The sequence below is a fragment of the Syngnathus acus genome, chromosome 9 (genome assembly GCF_901709675.1).
Source record: "Syngnathus acus chromosome 9, fSynAcu1.2, whole genome shotgun sequence".
NCBI classification, from domain to species: Eukaryota; Metazoa; Chordata; class Actinopteri; order Syngnathiformes; family Syngnathidae; genus Syngnathus; species Syngnathus acus.
The window spans coordinates 768,925-783,042 of record NC_051094.1 but is presented as its reverse complement, the minus strand read 5'-3'; the positions used below and the strand labels follow the sequence as shown (position 1 = coordinate 783,042).

The following is a 14,118-nucleotide window of genomic DNA, read 5'->3' as shown; positions in this document are numbered from 1 at the left end:
ATCACACCGCTCGCTCACCTCACTTCTGCCGTGAAGCGCAATGGTCACAATCACAGCGTGTCAAATGATGTTTCTGCACCGCACAGAACCACTTTGAATTGGCTCAGCTCTCCATTTGGCTCGCTATTCCACTTCCAAGAGCTCTGGGAGGGAAAAGAAGAAATATGCGGTAGGAGGCTTTGTTTTTCCATTTCTACAAGGGTAATTGAAACAGTTTTGGGAAATGGCAAAAAATGACGTCTTACCGCAGTTGTGGCCGACTGGATTGCACTGCACAGCTGCTTCTCCAAGAACATTTTGTTCAAATATTCGGCTTTGGGAGTTGCGCTACGTGCCCAGGCAGCCCCGCCCTATATTGCTTAATGCAACTCTGACAGTTCAGAACATTCCAGAGATATTCTCCAAGCCCTTTAAAACAATAAGAAATCATTGATTATTCATATTCATTTTTCTTCATAGTCAGTCGGGGAAACTGGTTGTGGTGTTCAGTTTTAGCTTTTGACTTATAATTTTGAAATCTTTTAAAATTGAAAAATTTCAGCGTAAGCACCCTGGGGGGGGGCGGGAGGAGTCGGTGAGTAATACAGAGGGATGCTGAAGTAGGCAGAAAGAAAGGCAAACGTTGAAGTCTGGCACTTTCGTCTATAGTGAAACTTTCTCATAAGCCTTTGCCTTAAGGTTTGAGCTGAAATATTTGAGTCACATTCACTGAAGCTTTCGGAGAAAATGCCTTGTGATCAAAGGTTGATGTGTTCCGGAGAAGACACGGAATGTCTGCAAAAATTTGTATTAGGCGTTGAAGGTCGGTCATTTTTGCGACATGTCGAAAAAGGCGTGGAATGTGTGTTTTGTGCTTAGAAGCTCTTCTTATCCGTAAAACATCTTTCACACATTAGCATGAACTGGAAATGTTCACCTTGTGAACCTTCTTGTGAACTTTGAACCTGATTTAAGTGTTGCCACCCAAATATGACGGCAACGTATGACTCGAATCCGAACATTCTGATGGAATGAATTTTCTTCTTATTTCAGATTTATGGAATATTAGTCTCAGTTTGTCGCCTTAGCTCCGATATGAGACATTGTTTACAAAAAGTACAGCTTTGATTTAAACTCACTTCTTGCTGCAAAAACTTTATTTCCCCAAAAATGCGCGACAAAGGCACCGAAAAGAAACCCATACAAATACAAAAGTTTGAATGTGAAGGAAAAGTAACAAGAACACAATGTGCTGCCGATGTGAGGGACGAATCCAGTTCCTTGCCAAACGTTCCAAATCTTATTCCTGCTTTTTCAGTCCAAGTGTCTGTGAGAACGTTTCAATTTCACAGACCTCGCGATTGCGCATATGCTTTGTAGAAATATTTTCTTCAAGGCGGTATGCTATATTAGTGTGATTTATGCAAGTGGGTCAAGCCAGAAAAAGTGATGCGCTCGGCAATCCTGACAGATTTAATAATTGCATTTTATGTAAAATGTCAGGCCGTACAGCGTAGGTCATGTCGGGATAGAACACGGTCAGCTCGACTGTATTAACAAGCAGTGATTTTTTTTCTTTTAAACTCGTGATAGTGACACCTAATTACTCAGATCCACTCGGGCGGTAACTGCTTACAATCTCGTCAGTGTCCGTCACTAAAGTATAGTTACAATCCTTGTTGATTTTCCTACTTGAATGGATAATGTCCTCTCAGGTTTACATCAGGATTCATATTAATCAAGGGCGATGGAACAAGGAGCCGGCCCGTCCAATCGGTTGACTTTTGAACCTATGACACCAGAATAGCCACAGCTTTGTCTTTTCTAAATGATGGCCACTGGCCAGCATATTTTATTTGTTAAACGCCAGACAGTGCCGCGTACTTATTTATCCATTAGAGGCGAGGTTTTTAAGAGCTTTATTAAGTATGGCGACAGACACGGTGCTGTCTATTAACTGGGAAGAATTCGTTTCTCGTCATGACGGTAAAGGAATGTGCGTTGCATAAGCAGTTTCTATTTGTGTGTCCTTTAATTATTAGTTGCTATCAATAATTCAGTGCAATTGCTAACAGGATGAATTACCCGGCTTCAGTCTCAGTGTTTTTCTATTCAGGTATGTATTTGTATCATGCCTGCAGGTCATGCAGATGTATTTTTTCTCGGCTGTATGATTGATTTCCGTTTGTTTTTCATTTTGAGTCGAATTTACTTGCAATGTCCACACCATCTGAAATGCAGCATTCATTTTAGTACTTGAATTGGAGCGAGGCCACGTTTGATAAAAGTTATTTGTTATGTATATTATTTTGGTATGTGTCTGATCTGCAGTACGCGAGGCATAGAAAGAGTACTCGACTGTGTTTTATTATGATGCCTGCGGGGTGACTTCTTCTGAATTCAGGGTCATAATGGCTATTGCATTAGAAAAATATCACATATAAACAGCTGAACAATTTAACCCAGATGATAAGGGATGCGGTAGTGAAGAACTATTTCTAATGAGATGCTAAATTTAATGACGCTGCCTCAGGCAGCAGCCACTAACGGCTTCGAAACATGCTGCATGGAAAAGATGTCGACCCTGTTTAAAATGACATACGATAGCACAAATCATTGATTTGCTTGAGACAGCCAGAGCACCCGTCGTTGATATGAATCATTATTATGTCATCAGTACGTACAGATGAGATGGAGGAGCACAAGTTTTAGTGTGGGAAAGTTGTTTATCAGATGTGACCGTAATTTGTGTAAAAACATTTTTTAATGATATTAAATATTCTTATTAATTGATTACTTTATTTTTTAGTCTTTTAATGATATTAAATATTCTTACTGATTGATGATTAGACTCCAAGGCAGTATTTAAGGAAATGGTAAAATGGCGGCACGGAATAATCCTCAAAAAAGACCACGCTGTCAAAATGATGTACGAAATAAGAATTTTTATTCATATTATTTTCATACTTGTCCACAAGGAAAATAAAATGCATATCTATGGTTCCATTGCAAGAAATAAATTGGCAGCATTCCTTTGGCAAATGCTACCCATATACGTATCCTTTCTCTTGTGAAAATAAAACCAAAAAATGGGGGAAGAGAAAACAACATTTTTGAACATAACAAACAACATTACCCAACTGATGCATCACTTTCAATAAATAACGGGAGGGGGGGGTGTTCCTTAGTTGTCGTTAAATGGACCCAACATTCATCGTGTGCTTACTGTGTCAGATCGCTTGTACATTTTTTTGTTTTTGTTCTTTTTTTTCCGTCTCATAGTGCACTCGCTAAGCGGTCGAAGCTTTAAAGTGGGAAACGGGGGGGGGAGGAAATCTCCAAAATGTAGCTTAGACACACACAGTTCAGTACATAGAGAACAAACAATTTTGGGCACCGATTCATTATATACATCATATCTGTAATGTTCTGTAAAGGCATCCATTTTGTTAAACGTACTCTAGCTTCACCCTCGTTTCTTGCCTCGCCCTCGCCAGGTGAGCTTATCAACTCGCTTTTCAGTCACTGTCTGTTTTCGATACGCCCTGCATCATCTCTTATCATTGTCATGAGCTTCCACAATCTCCAGTCCTGCATTTGGAATCATAACTGGAGTTCTAAGACATGGCTAGTGAGATCCAGATGGTGGGAAGGAGGAGAATGTGCAGCACTTGCAAGGTAGCCCCCCGGCCTTTGATGCAGTGGCTGTCTGATCTGGGCTTTTTGGAGCACTTCTTTTTCTTTTTACTTGAGACTGTAGAAGATTCCAGACTGTCTATAAGGTTAGGGTTCATATTTTCCAGGGACTGGTCCAGGGTGTTGGATAAGGTTCCAAGAGGTCCGTCGTTCTGCTTGTTCTGGGTGTCGTTTTTGGTTCTTTCCGGATCCTTCAATTTGGTCTTGGACATGTTCTCCTTTTCCTTCAAGGGGTTGTTGGTAATTCGCTGACTCTTGCCGGACAGGATGGCGGATTTGTCGGTATCGCTGAGGCAGCACCGAGGAATCGTGTCCCCTTGGGGGTTTTCGGTGGAGGGGAACTTCCCGGATTGGGCCTTGGAGCTGAAGAGATTGGTCTGGATTTGAGGCGTTTCCACACATCCCTCCAAGTCTTCGCTCTTTAGCCGCTTCAGATCCTTCCCTGCCAGGAATTCCGGAACGTCACACTCCAACTCCGAGCTGGAACCCTTGAAACGTTTGAACCACTCCCACAGGGTCCTGGCCCGACAGTCACAAATCCACTGGTTACCGTTTAAGCGCAAGTACTGGAGGGTGCTAAGCGGCTCCATGGTTTCCCCCGTCAAGACGGTGAGGTTGTTGAAAAACAAAAACAGGGATTTCAGCTTGGCCAGATCGCTGAAAGCCCTCGCTTGGACAAAGATGACACGGTTCTGGTGTAGCAGCAGGCGGTCGAGATTGATCAAACCACGGAACATGTTGTCAGTCACGACTTTGATCTTGTTATTGTGCAGGTAGAGATAGGTAAGGTTGGCGAGGTCCAGAAAAGTGTCGTCATGCAGGGTTAAAATGTTATTATCCTGCAAGTAAAGGTACTGTAGGGAGAACATTCCTCGGAATACACCCACGGGCAGCTCGGATAAGCCGCACCTGTGCAGGTGAAGCGTGTGCAGCTTGGTTAAGCCTCGGAAGGCCGTCGGGCTGATTGTGCGAAGGTTCCCGTTGTCCCCGATGTCCAGTTCCTCCAGTTTCTCCAAGCCGTAGAAGGCGCCGGCCTCGATGTGGCTAATGTTGTTCGAGTAGAGCCACAGGACGGTAAGATTTTGACAAGAGCTGAAGCTTGTGGATCTCACAACCGTCAGCTTGTTGCTCTGGAGGAAGATTCGCTGGCTCCGCACCGGAATCTCAGTAGGGATGGAAAAGAGTCCTTGTTGCTGGCATGCGACGGTGGGCCGGGGTTCACTGTAGCATACGCACTTGGCTGGGCAGCTGGCACTTTGACGTGCAAAGTTCAGCCACATGAACACAACCAGTAGCCGCCCCCCTGAAAAGACAAAACACAGCAAGCCTATTAGCAAAAAATGCTTCCTTGGACCTTTTTCATTGCAGAAAGACATTTGAACGAACATTGCTCCATTGACCAAGTCAACAAAGTATAAATCGCTTGTTTTGCTTTGATAGTGTCGTAATCTTCATAACGTTTGAATCAAGGGACTCATTCTCTCCCAGCTGCCTGCTAACCTATAAGTAACACAAACAAAGCGTCAAAGTGGATTCATTGACAACCGTGGCCTGTTGTTTATTATGTGAAAGATGCCTATTCTAATATGGTAGACAGAAATAACCGTCTTTCCCAGGGAGATAAGCTTTCATATCGATGCTCGGGGTCCAAATGAAAACAATGCTCAGCGTTTGCCTTTACAAGTGTGGAACTACCGATGTGGAGTAAGATTTTTCGGACTGGGCTATGTCGTTCAAACGTACTGCAGTCGTTGGAACGTTTTTGAAGATTCTGGTAAAAAATGAGCTAAATGCTAAAATAAACATTGTATACTTACAATGAGGTCAACTACTTAGTATGATAAAGATAAAAATGCTTTGTTTTGCGCATTGACTCTGTTTGACCAAATACGGTTGAACGACTCGACAGTACGTTGAACCGAAATAGCCCGCTCTAAAATGTTTACGGCACATTGGCAGCTCCAGGCTTCCGTAGTTTCCAAATCAAATCGTAGCTCCAACCCTCGGTGGCCAAGAGATGTCTTACATTGTCTTCCAGCATAACTTGCCCTCAAGGCATTTGCATTTGTAGGAATTCATTGTGCTTGGGCGCCATTGGCTGACCTTGCTGCATAGAAACGCACAGTATGGGTGGAATGTAAAACCACCTGTTTGTTTTTTGACTGGATTTTGAATTTGGATTTCCATGTGTGGCTGGAGCTGACATGTTCTACCATCCCCTGCCATTCATGCGTTTGAACGCCAGGCTTGCTTGCAGTCACGACAGCTGCCGTGACAAAAAAGTCGTACTCAGCCTTCCGTCCATCTCTTCTCATTTCCCTGCAACGTACGTATAGCGGCGGGCGCAGCTCATTTGTGAACTTGTTAAAGCGAGCCCCGGTGTGGCCCGACAGAAGGCCTCCTGCGCAATTTGCCTCCAATCGCCTGGCTCGGCCGTCAGCCTGCCACCGTAAAGCTGTCAAGACTTTACATTCTTTCTGCATCGCAGCACTTTTTCTCCCAGCGGTGCCTAACAATAGCAATATTTCACCGCACAGCACGCTCCGTGTAGCTCCTCTACCGTAACGCCTCTCTGCTGTCTATTCATTAACAGGCTATTTCCACCCACGCGTCGCATGTCAAAGTCAGCTTTCCTCTGCTCTGGGCGTATTACGCCCTGTCTTTGTCAGCATCTGTTTAAATGACAGCGTTAGGCACACAATGTCGTCAACTCCATCACAATTATGCCAGCGCAGTCACTTCAATGTCTCAGGCTATCAAAATATTCTGTATACCAATATTATGGTATGTCATTATCAAAACAAGGAAGCAAAACCGCCTATGTACTCATAAGTTTGTAAACCCAAAATAAAATCCATCATAGTAACCCACTCGAGGTGACCTGGTCCAGTATCCTGGTTCCACTAAACAGTAGGTGTCAAAGTCAAGGCCTGGGGGCCAGATACATCATTTTGTCCAATCCATGTGTCAATACTAAAATTGTAATTTGTCTTCACTTTAAAAAAAAAAAAAGCGATATTGCTAGATAGCGATGGAAACTATAACTACGACAAAAATGAGCTTGACACCCCTGCACTAAAAACGCTGATGGTCCAATAAACAAGCCAGATCAGGGCTCGATATTCCAAACCGAGCCATGCGGCGCCAAACCAAACTCTACCATTCTCTCAGAACAGACACGATTTTATCAGGCTTGTGTTTGGACAACAAAACTCAATTCTTTACCTTTGATTTCGATGTACAGGAAGGAACTAAGGGCACTGTTTTTTTTTCTTTCTTGATATCTGTCTGTTTGTTTTTACCGCCGCTGTTGATGCTCAGTCTAAAAATACAACGGCAAGGTTGTAAAAATGTATTCCTTATCGTCTTGTGCCAGTTTTGTTTTCAACACTTAATCTCAACCTATCTGCCGTGTCAAAACATGCTTTGGAGCACGAGCTCCCCGTCTCGAGACCCCGCCGGTGGCGTATCTTCAGAGAGCTATCGCTTCGTACGACGACGATCATCACTCAACGTGAGCAGACGAGCCTCTTTTGTTTCCTCTTGACTGACACTAGAGGCCGGTCCTTCCTCTTAAAGTACATAGCTTGGCGCCCTTAACGCTATTTACAAACGGACCCTGGCAGTCGAGGACAGATTCGCGGGCGGGGTATGACCATACTTCAGTCATTTTGATTGACAGGAGAATTTCTAAACTGTATGGCCATGATGTGCTGCTATTCATCTGATCAAAGGGTGGAGCGCTTATCCCGTTCAGGGTCACCGCAAGGGTTGGAGCTTATGCCAGCTGACTTGGGTGAAAGCCAGATCACTCTCAGATCACACAGTGAGCAGAAATTGATCCCACGCTGGCCGTTGGATGGGGAGCTATGTGAAGTACGACACAAATTGGGTCTTTTTGGAACAATTTGTACAATTCATTACTTTGTGTAATAGTGGATTGTTTTCTCAGTCCAGACTAACGTAAATCTGCCTCATGGAAAAGGTCTGAGGCCGGATTATATAGGTGAATTACATCTTTGCTGTCGAGCGCTGCATAAATTCCACGCAATATTTGCTGCAGGCGTGTTGTTACCGTATGCATAGAAACACTTCAACTCACACTGACACCAGCCCTGCAGCATAAGAGGAGTGGGTAGCGTCAGGACGATGAGGATACCATTTCAGGGAGCCGTTTTCAAATGTGACAGCCTGAGAAACCCGTTTATTTGGAGCCAAATTCCCACACTTGTTTGAAACTGTGATCCCAAAATAGTATTTTGTAACTTCTCAGGATGACTTTCATTCGAAAATCCCACTTGTCTGCTTGTGATTACATGCAGACAAACTCTCATTTGTCCCCGTGTAAAACAACACAACAAGCATTTTCCACCAAGCCCCAAAGTAGACAAAGGTCACGCCGGGATAGTATAGAGAGCTGCCAGTCCATCATAGACACGCCAGGGATTGGGCGAGGGTGGCTAACATGACAGTCTCATCAGCCCAGCCCCCGAGTGGAAGCCACATATCTGTCAAAGATGAAACACATTCTTCTCCACCGGGACCTCCTGACCCTTTTCCCCGAATCGTACATTGGCAGCCTTGTATTTCATATAGTACTTGCGATTCCTTTACGCCTCTGTCGGGATTGTTTCCATCATCTGCATATATTCGAGAAACTATTTCAGATAAAGGCAAGGTAAGCCCTTATTTCTCATTCGACTATTACTGACGACTAAACGGGTCACGTAGGGGTCATTTTAGCCATCTTACGATTTTCATTCATACCTTGATTAGACAAAAATGTTACAAGGACCGCACAACCTTTGTTGTCATGGCTTATTGCTGCACGCTTTATCGGTGCACATTTGTTTTCTCGCTCCGGCATATCAACAAGGGCTCGCCACCTTCTGGCGCTGATTGTAAACAAACACCGCATGCTGTAAATATGCCTCAGCAAATGGTATATGTTGCTCTTGCTCGATGCAATTAAAACCTTGTAGAAAGGTTTGATAGCTAATTATGGAAGTCCATCATGTTTGACCCTTCGAGACGTCATTACCACTTCTTGACAAATGTGGGGAATATACGAATACTCGGCCCGAGCCGATGGGGCGTTCTAGGCTAGAGAATATACCGTTTTTTTCCGTGTATAATACGCAAAATTTAACTAATTTATTGTCCTAAAATCTGGGGTGCGCATTATACATGGGTACAATTTTTTTTTAAAAATTTTTTTTAATTTAATTTTTTTTTTTTTTTTTTTTTTTTAAGAAAATCATGGTACTGGTACGAGTATTGATTTATGTATTGTTCTCTTCTTGTCATGTTGTGAAAGAATGTGGGTTGAATAAATACCGAAAGAACAATAGTGTGTTTGTACTGTGCTCTGGTCATTTCGTCAAAGAAGGGATAATAGTCCTCTTCTCTTCTTGACTGACATTGAATGTGATAGTTTAATACAATCAGCAAATAACAAAATGCGTATTACAGGTAATATTTTATTTCACAACACTTTGCCTTGTTCCTTTCGTCTCTGCTGTTCACTTCAAACACGCTCCATACGAACGCAATGCTCTCGTATCAGACGCTTGCTCGATCACCTGCTCGTTTGCTGTCACAATGTACCCTACACAAATCCGAAACATTTGTTGCGGCTCCGAGTCACGACGAGGGGCAAGTTTTGGTTTCCAAGGGTGTTTTTATTCCTCTTCAACGTCTCTCCCATACAGAGCCGCCTTTTTCACATGTCCGCACGTCTCTTTCCTCTCTTTTCATCTGATCGCGGTGGTGCCTTTATGGGCAGTCGGAGAAATCAACGCCAACAAAAAAATACATCCAGCCTAGTTAGGACCATACCAAAGACTATAAAAATGGGACCCATTGCCTCCCTGCGTGTGTGACGATCATTGGGACTTAAAAAAAAAAAATAATAATAATAATTGGGTGCGTATTATACATGGGTACAGGCTTTTTTCCAGCATCAACATGCCATTGTTAGGGTGCGTATTATACATGGGGGCGTATTATACACGGAAAAAAACGGTATATATATACATATATTATATTATATGCCCCCTCCATCCACGATTTAAATTTTTTTCACACAATTTTTAACTATTCAATAAATGAACGTAAAGAGTGAATAGCAATTATTCATTTGAATATAATTCTATTGAAGGTGAATTTTCACCTGATTTTTGCTGCCCCCTAAAGTCCACAACACTCTTAGCGTTTTCAACGGTCGAGCCGGCCCCGATATATACAAATGAAATATAAAACAATATTGACTTCAATTAATGTACGAAAAAGAAATCTTTGCGATGCTTGAATGTTTCTGACAGATCCATTAATTCTCGAGTTTCAGCTCTGCAGAAGCAAGAGTGATTTTGTCAAAGCTGAGAAGTAACACAAAACTAATCTTTGAAATTCACGGTTTTTGACATTTGAGTGAGGATTACGCGGGGAAGGAACTGGAAGTATATTGGAAGGAAGTTTCCTTTGAACTCTTCTATATAACTGTGAAAATGTAATATAAAGGCAAGAAATTGACTATTCCGGAACGATTGTTCGGAAGGTCAAATTCTCATAGAGGAGGTTGTGATCATGGAAGACACGTACGTTATTTCACATGGTTCTTCATCACTACTTGGAGGTAAGTATTTTTCTTCCAGTTAAAGTGGAAAATATATTTGGAGTTAGATCCCAGACACAAATATCCATTGATATAACTCGCTTCAAAAGAAGAAGCACGCAGGTTATTTGGGACACCGAATGGGCACATTTGCGGGGTTGGAATGCAGATGAGGACACAATTAGATGGCCGGATTGGAGATGAGGGGGAGGGCACAGATGAGGTCCTGTTTGACACACGTGACACAGAACTGGCCCAAGCAGATGGCTCATGAATAACTGAGGCAAGCGCTAGTTTGCTGGACTAGCCAAATGGCAAGTGTCGGTGTGTCAACAGACGGGCCACATCCACGCACTCGGAAAAGATGAAAATCAATAAATACACGTTTCAGGATAATACGAGCGGGCAGATCTTGTCACATGGTTTAAATGGATGCGTTAAGTCGAAGGCAACGGGGATGGATGGCGATGTCCTGACAGCAAGAGAATGAGCTCGCAATCAGAAGGGCTGTCGGATCGAATCCCCCCCTTGACTGGTGAAAAATTGAGTGGGAATGTGGAAGTGAAGAGTTTTTCCTTTTTCAGAAAAGAGCATCAAATTATCATCAAGCCCCTGAGTGATATGTTGACCTAGCAAGTTAGCTAATGTTGTTATCAGGCTGGAGCTCTAACCACAGGCGGAGCTAGGCCAAGGATTTTTAATCTTTATTTAACCAGGCAAACAATTACGAATGTGGCACATTATAGCTACAGGTTATGCTAGCACCTCCACAAATTAAAAAAAAAAAAAAAAACGAGTCGGTTTCCTACGGTGGTCTGACCGACAGGCACACTTCAATCAGTGTTGAAACGTTTTGGAATTTCATTGTAGCGTCTTTGCTGAAGGCAAAAGCTGCACTCTCGACGGACTCCGGTGGGTGGAGAAGAAGGTAGATGTCACAACATGTTTTTGGCCGGGTCAGCGGTACAAATCCCTAGGTTTGGCACTGGCTCGTTTTGTGTTTGTCCAAGTGGAACGGGCTTTGGACTGAAAGGAAGAACAAGAGTGAGCAGTCTATTTGGCGGTGTGGCGCCGAATGCAACCTGGCTGTGATTGAAATAACTTACCGTAAGAACATCTCGTCAACCTTGCGAGAATCTTTACTTAACTTTTCAATCTATTTTTAAGCAAATGTTACGGTTGTGCAAGCCAACCGTGGCCTCATGGGACAAATGGCTTTCGGTTCAAACGTATTTGTAGAAATGTTTGTTGACGTTGGCAGTTTTGCACTTCCGTAGCCTTGAACCGGGACCCTCCGTGTTTATTGTGTCCTTTGTTCGTGTCTCGTCTACTCGTTACTTTCCATCTCCAGCTGTTCCGTGTTTTGTTTCTCGTGTCTTGTTTTGTTGTTGTTACTTTGTATAATGGGTTTTGGCCTTTTCTTGTTTTGATGACATCATTCTTGATGTACTTGGGTGCCTTCTTAACGACATCACAAAAGTCCAAATCCACGACACTGAATTTATCACAAGCCAAAGAGCCTCCTCGGACTGTTGATGTTTGAATCCAATCGGACCGTTCTGTTGTGATAACCCCGCTTAGCTGGAGGCAAAGTGTGAGAAACATCTCTCTGTTTCAATTTTGCAGCAGTGTGAGATGTGTGTTGTTTCCCAAACCTGTCTTATTTTTTCCACGCAAAGACTATTTAGCGTGGCAGTTGGCATCGTCTCGCTTTCATCCTGATAAACGAGCTCCCCCGATGTTTATTTTACTTGAAAAGATAACCTATATAAAATTTAAACACTTCATCCGGTGACCTTTTGTTCCTCGCTCGCAGTTGCCAAAACCTTATTTTACAGCCCGAGACTTTTATGAGGTATCTCCCGGCCATTTATTTCTCTCCTTTTCTCTTTTTTATACTCCCCGACCCGATCAAGTCGCTTCGAGTTTGACGCCGCATCAACATAAAAAACACACGTGACCTGTGAATACATTTATTTATTTGTCACTAAGGAAACACCTCTTCAAAAATTCTTTTTGACCTTTGCTAAAACTGCCACAATGAGCTTTCAGTTGGACACGGATTAGCATATGACGTTGTTGCCGAATGTAATCGTCGACGTCAGTGGGGCTTATCTCGCGCCAAAAGATAATCACGGCGGCACGCCGGACAGGATGCTACGAAAATATTTTGCCGGGCGGGTGAGGCGGCCTGGCTACCAACCGGCCTTCCTGAAATATCAAGACCTATTCCCCAAATTCTCACTGACGCCATTGTCCAGTGTTTTTTTGCAAGTACATAAAAATATGACTTATCAATCCATTTGACATTTGGGTATTCGTCTTTCCGTGTGAATTTAACCGTTGCAGAAGAGAGGTGGAGATGACAAGACAAACTATGATCGTCACTTTTTACTATTCTGATATATTCAACCTCCACTCCAGTTGGGCAATATTCCACTCTGTTGGACTCGCCCGCTGACTATGCAGAATAATGAGTCTCGTGCAGTTACTTCAGACGAACTCAACATTGCAGACATGGATGAGATTGATAGCGGGACGCACATGAAAGCAAAATGGAATGTTAAATCAGTCAAAAAGTAATACGTGGAGCCTGCCTCGTGATTTCATGTTGCCATCAGTGCAGAGTCGAAAATGCAAAATGTGTCCAAGGCAGTAGTACTTTTTCCACCACTCAAATGTTTTTCTTTTTTTTACCGCATTTGATTTGTCAGTTTGTATAAAGAACATAAGCTATAATATACGTAACACCCATCATATTGCAATTTTCATTTTGATATTTTCAGGATAGGTTTTGGACAAAAATATCCGCATTTTTCATCAGATTTCAGTTTGGTCACGTCTTCCTTTTTGTCTCCTAACGTCATCGTGCTGGATCTCGATTAGCAATTGGCTCCCTCAGCCACCTGTGTCTCTCTCGTCCTAGTGTTTCTAGTTGTCTGTCTCATCTATATTTAGGTTTCCTATTTTCGCTCAGTCCATTCATTGCGTGTGTTTGCTGTCTGTTATGTTCCGAGTGTTGTTGTTTGTTTGTAACTTTGGATCTTGCTTTTGGACGTTGTTGAGTTGACTATTTTGATTGCCCTTGTTTACTTTCCTTCATGTTGTTTTTCTTCCCTGCCATGGTTAGATGATATATGCATGAAGCAACATTTGGGATTCAAATATTAACAGAACATTGAATTGATGTCCAATACATGGACGTCCTCATCAATAAATATTTGATATGATACTGTCTAAATTAGATTAGATTTGTTATGAATCTGTTGGACAAATGGGCGGATGAACGTTCGGGTGATGGACGCAGCGATCCGTCCAGAATGGCGACATGGATGACGCATGGTTGAAAGACAAATTCAGCAAGAATCAACAATAGTGAATGACAAAACGGCATCCTTGTCAGTAACGTTTGACGTTGCACAACATTTTATAAGAATATAGAATAATAAATCAGGGAATACCCTTTTGGAGGGTTAATTTATCTTTTGTGGGCTATTGCAAGGAAAATGTTGCAGCTGAAGTGGATGGTTTTTCAACATATTCATGCTTTCTCTCACCTTGCAAAATGGGAATAAAAACAGCTATGGTCTTGTTGATTTAATAAGCCCACTTCAGGAATTGCCTAACAATGAGTGCTCCCACCTCTGCAAGAATGAAAGGAGGGGAAAAAAAAAAAACCTGTGCATTATTTACCAGTCGCCTCAATGCCGCCGCACCCTCTGCTGCAGGAAAATAGATTTTTTTTTTGGTCTGCAGAGGATCTCTTAGAAGAGGGGACAAAGGCACAGGGAGCTTTGGAACGTTTCCACCGAGCTAAAGAATCACACGTC

The 14,118-nt window shown here is 42.8% G+C and overlaps 1 protein-coding gene and 1 long non-coding RNA gene across 4 annotated transcripts in view; both read right to left on the bottom strand.

The window, feature by feature from the left end:
- Window positions 1-305, bottom strand: part of LOC119126715 — a 55,488-nt gene extending 55,183 nt beyond the window's left edge. For both annotated transcript variants that reach the window (XR_005098688.1, XR_005098687.1), the window contains exons 1-2: window positions 246-305; window positions 19-143 (exon numbers count right to left, since the gene is read on the bottom strand). This is a non-coding gene — a long non-coding RNA (uncharacterized LOC119126715). The remainder of the gene's footprint in view (window positions 1-18; window positions 144-245) is intronic.
- A 2,604-nt stretch (window positions 306-2,909) lies between these two features.
- Window positions 2,910-14,118, bottom strand: part of rtn4r (reticulon 4 receptor) — a 33,344-nt gene continuing 22,135 nt past the window's right edge. Inside the window, exons 1-2 of one of the 2 annotated variants that reach the window (XM_037257983.1) lie at window positions 5,965-6,586; window positions 2,910-4,978 (exon numbers count right to left, since the gene is read on the bottom strand). In XM_037257983.1, coding sequence (XP_037113878.1) covers window positions 3,597-4,978; window positions 5,965-5,980 — 1,398 coding nt within the window. In that variant the 5' untranslated portion in view covers window positions 5,981-6,586 and the 3' untranslated portion in view covers window positions 2,910-3,596. Of the gene's footprint in view, window positions 4,979-5,964; window positions 6,587-14,118 lie in introns of those variants that run through there. The other variant, XM_037257982.1, reaches the window with a different exon arrangement.